The sequence below is a fragment of the Carassius auratus genome, chromosome 43 (assembly GCF_003368295.1).
Source record: "Carassius auratus strain Wakin chromosome 43, ASM336829v1, whole genome shotgun sequence".
NCBI classification, from domain to species: Eukaryota; Metazoa; Chordata; class Actinopteri; order Cypriniformes; family Cyprinidae; genus Carassius; species Carassius auratus.
This window is the reverse complement of record NC_039285.1, coordinates 299,219-301,641: the sequence shown is the minus strand read 5'-3', so window position 1 is coordinate 301,641 and position 2,423 is coordinate 299,219. Positions and strand designations below refer to the sequence as shown.

The 2,423-nt window shown below is 46.5% G+C and overlaps 1 protein-coding gene across 1 annotated transcript in view; it reads right to left on the bottom strand.

Annotated features, from left to right (window-relative positions):
- The window catches only part of LOC113061204 (fibronectin type III and SPRY domain-containing protein 2-like), a 4,158-nt gene extending 2,048 nt beyond the window's left edge, over positions 1–2,110 (bottom strand). Inside the window, exons 1-7 of the mRNA XM_026230251.1 lie at positions 2,027–2,110; positions 1,467–1,615; positions 1,305–1,400; positions 999–1,232; positions 877–899; positions 512–633; positions 5–139 (exon numbers count right to left, since the gene is read on the bottom strand). Of these exons, the coding sequence (XP_026086036.1) occupies positions 5–139; positions 512–633; positions 877–899; positions 999–1,232; positions 1,305–1,400; positions 1,467–1,607 (751 nt within the window). The 5' untranslated portion in view covers positions 1,608–1,615; positions 2,027–2,110. The remainder of the gene's footprint in view (positions 1–4; positions 140–511; positions 634–876; positions 900–998; positions 1,233–1,304; positions 1,401–1,466; positions 1,616–2,026) is intronic.
- Positions 2,111–2,423: the final 313 nt, after the last annotated feature.

Genomic DNA, 2,423 nt, shown 5'->3' with positions numbered 1-2,423 from the left:
GTGCAGTCATCAGAGATCAGACGCCAGTAAAGCTCGTAAAACTCCACGGTGTCGTCCGAGAACAGACTCCAGCACACGTGCAGCGACGTGTCTGTGGCAGAGTTAGCGATCTGAGGATTCATGACCGGAGCCGACGGAGCTACATACACACACACACACGAGTCAAATACACCTGTACTACCTGCTGACTGAAAGGGTTAAAGTGTATTGCATGTGGACTGACGTGTTGTAATGCGTTATAACTCTAGCACTGGTTCTGCTGCAGGCCAGGAATCACAATCATTAAACAACAGCTGAATTAATGAAGACATAAGTGTGTTTCCGCTTCAATAATCAGACAACTACGAGCCTTTTCATGTGAGTTAGTGTTAAACACTGTCAAGAGCATCATTTACACTCTACATTCCCAAAATCTGAAAACTGCAAAAATAAAGTTCCTCCCTTATTCAATAATAATTCACATGACTCGAGGCAGTCACATCATTTTTCTTATTGTGACTAGGAGTCTGACCTGGAAGCACATTAATGGACTCCATCATCTGTCTGACCTCGGACAGATCTGGGGTCAGCACCTGGAAGTCCAGAGACACTCCCAGCTTCAGATCCACTTCCTCTCCGGCGAACTGCTCCACTCTGATTGGACACAACATTAGAGAACATCCCAGATTCCCTCGGACCTCACATCAGTACGAGCGCTAACATCTGTCCCTCGTGTCTTCTAGGGTTAGGGTTAGTGCTCAGGACTGATGGACAAAGTGTCCCATTAAATAACAGAATGGAAGTATAATGAGTTATTATATCACTGATTTACTGTGTACGGGGACTATAGCTCATCCACTGTACATCCAAACGGAGGATGAGCACACATCTACTCACCTCTTCATCACTGGCATGACAGCCTGTCAATCAGAGAGGGAGGCGGGTCAAACACTCCTCAGTCAGATCGAACAGTGTTAGAGTTCACCAAGCTGTAATGAGACTGAAAGCGTATCTCTGACCTGCAGGAAGCCGTGTTTGTCTGGTCTGCGGTGGAGCTCCTGTGCGCTCTCGATCAGCTCTTTGGAGGCGTCCAGGGTTTGGCCGCACCGCAGCAGCTGACCGTACAAACACTCCAGCTTGCTGTTCTTCTGCTCGTCCAGAGCGGCTGCTCGTGCCTCGTTCCTCTGCAACAGCGTCTGCAGAACTTCATTATAGTGCTGCTCCAGATTCTGCTCCTGCCGGCCGAAGTTCTCCTGCAGACACACGTGTGGCGTGAATCATCAGCTGAAAGACATTCCCAGCGGAGACGAAGCAGGAGTCCAAACCTCCACAGTGATGAAGATCTCCTCCAGGTTACTGGCGAAGTTCTCCATCTCCACGATCTTCTGGCTCAGTTTGCTCCTGCGCTTGTTCAGCTGCTCCTGGAAGCACAGCGCTGCGTCACACACCGCAGACGCACGGTCAGGTGTTAGTGAATCTGTGCTCACCTTCATCTGCTGCGTGTGTGTGGACACATCAGAGGAGCCCTGCTCAAACACATCTTCATCAGTGGCCTCCTCCTCCTCCTCCTCACTCGCCAGCTCCTCCGCGATCACGTCCAGGCGACCTCTGACCTCAAACACGTCCATACTGACGCCTCCCACAGAAACACATCATTCATGTTCACTAGTTCACTGTCTGTACACTCATAATGTCTATTTACGTCTTGTTTATTATGTTGTGGTATTATTGTATTGGTGCTGTATGTAGAACAAGATCTGGCTTGGAAAGGTCAGTTTTTAATGAGTTTGGACTACAACTAACCGTGATATAAACTTCGAAAAAGTAAGATGAGGTTTTCTACGAGAATATAGTAAAAATAGAAAGTTTGCCCACAGGTCACAAACACTCAGTCTCTCTCTCACACACACACACGTACTCATACACTCTCACACTCATGCACACACACCAACCATGACATCACAGTCATAAAATCACCTAAGCAGACTTGTTTTCTTGCATTTTGTTCCAAACTAAAGTCATCGGAGCAGTAAAAGCAGTGAAATACCTGCTGGTTGTCGGTGTGCTCGGTGTCGGTGAGTGTGTTTCTGCGCATGCGCATCGAGCTCCGAGCAGATAAATATAGCTCGACGGATCGAATATCAGCTCGAAGCCCCTCACGACACCAACAGCACTGCTTTACTGTAAACACACTCACCGTAGCGCTTCATTTTACAGTATAACGGACCCGGTTCTTCCGTCGGTGCCACGATCTAAATATAAACTCAGATGGAAAGTTTCATTTAAATATATTGTTTATATTTACACTTTAATTTAGACACATTTCTGGTTAATTTTTCATCTAAATCATATAAACCCACACCAGCTTCAATAATATTCTTCAAATTGATTCTCTAAAATTGTAATTGGTTTTGACACATCTGCTTTTCTTATGCTTCCAGACA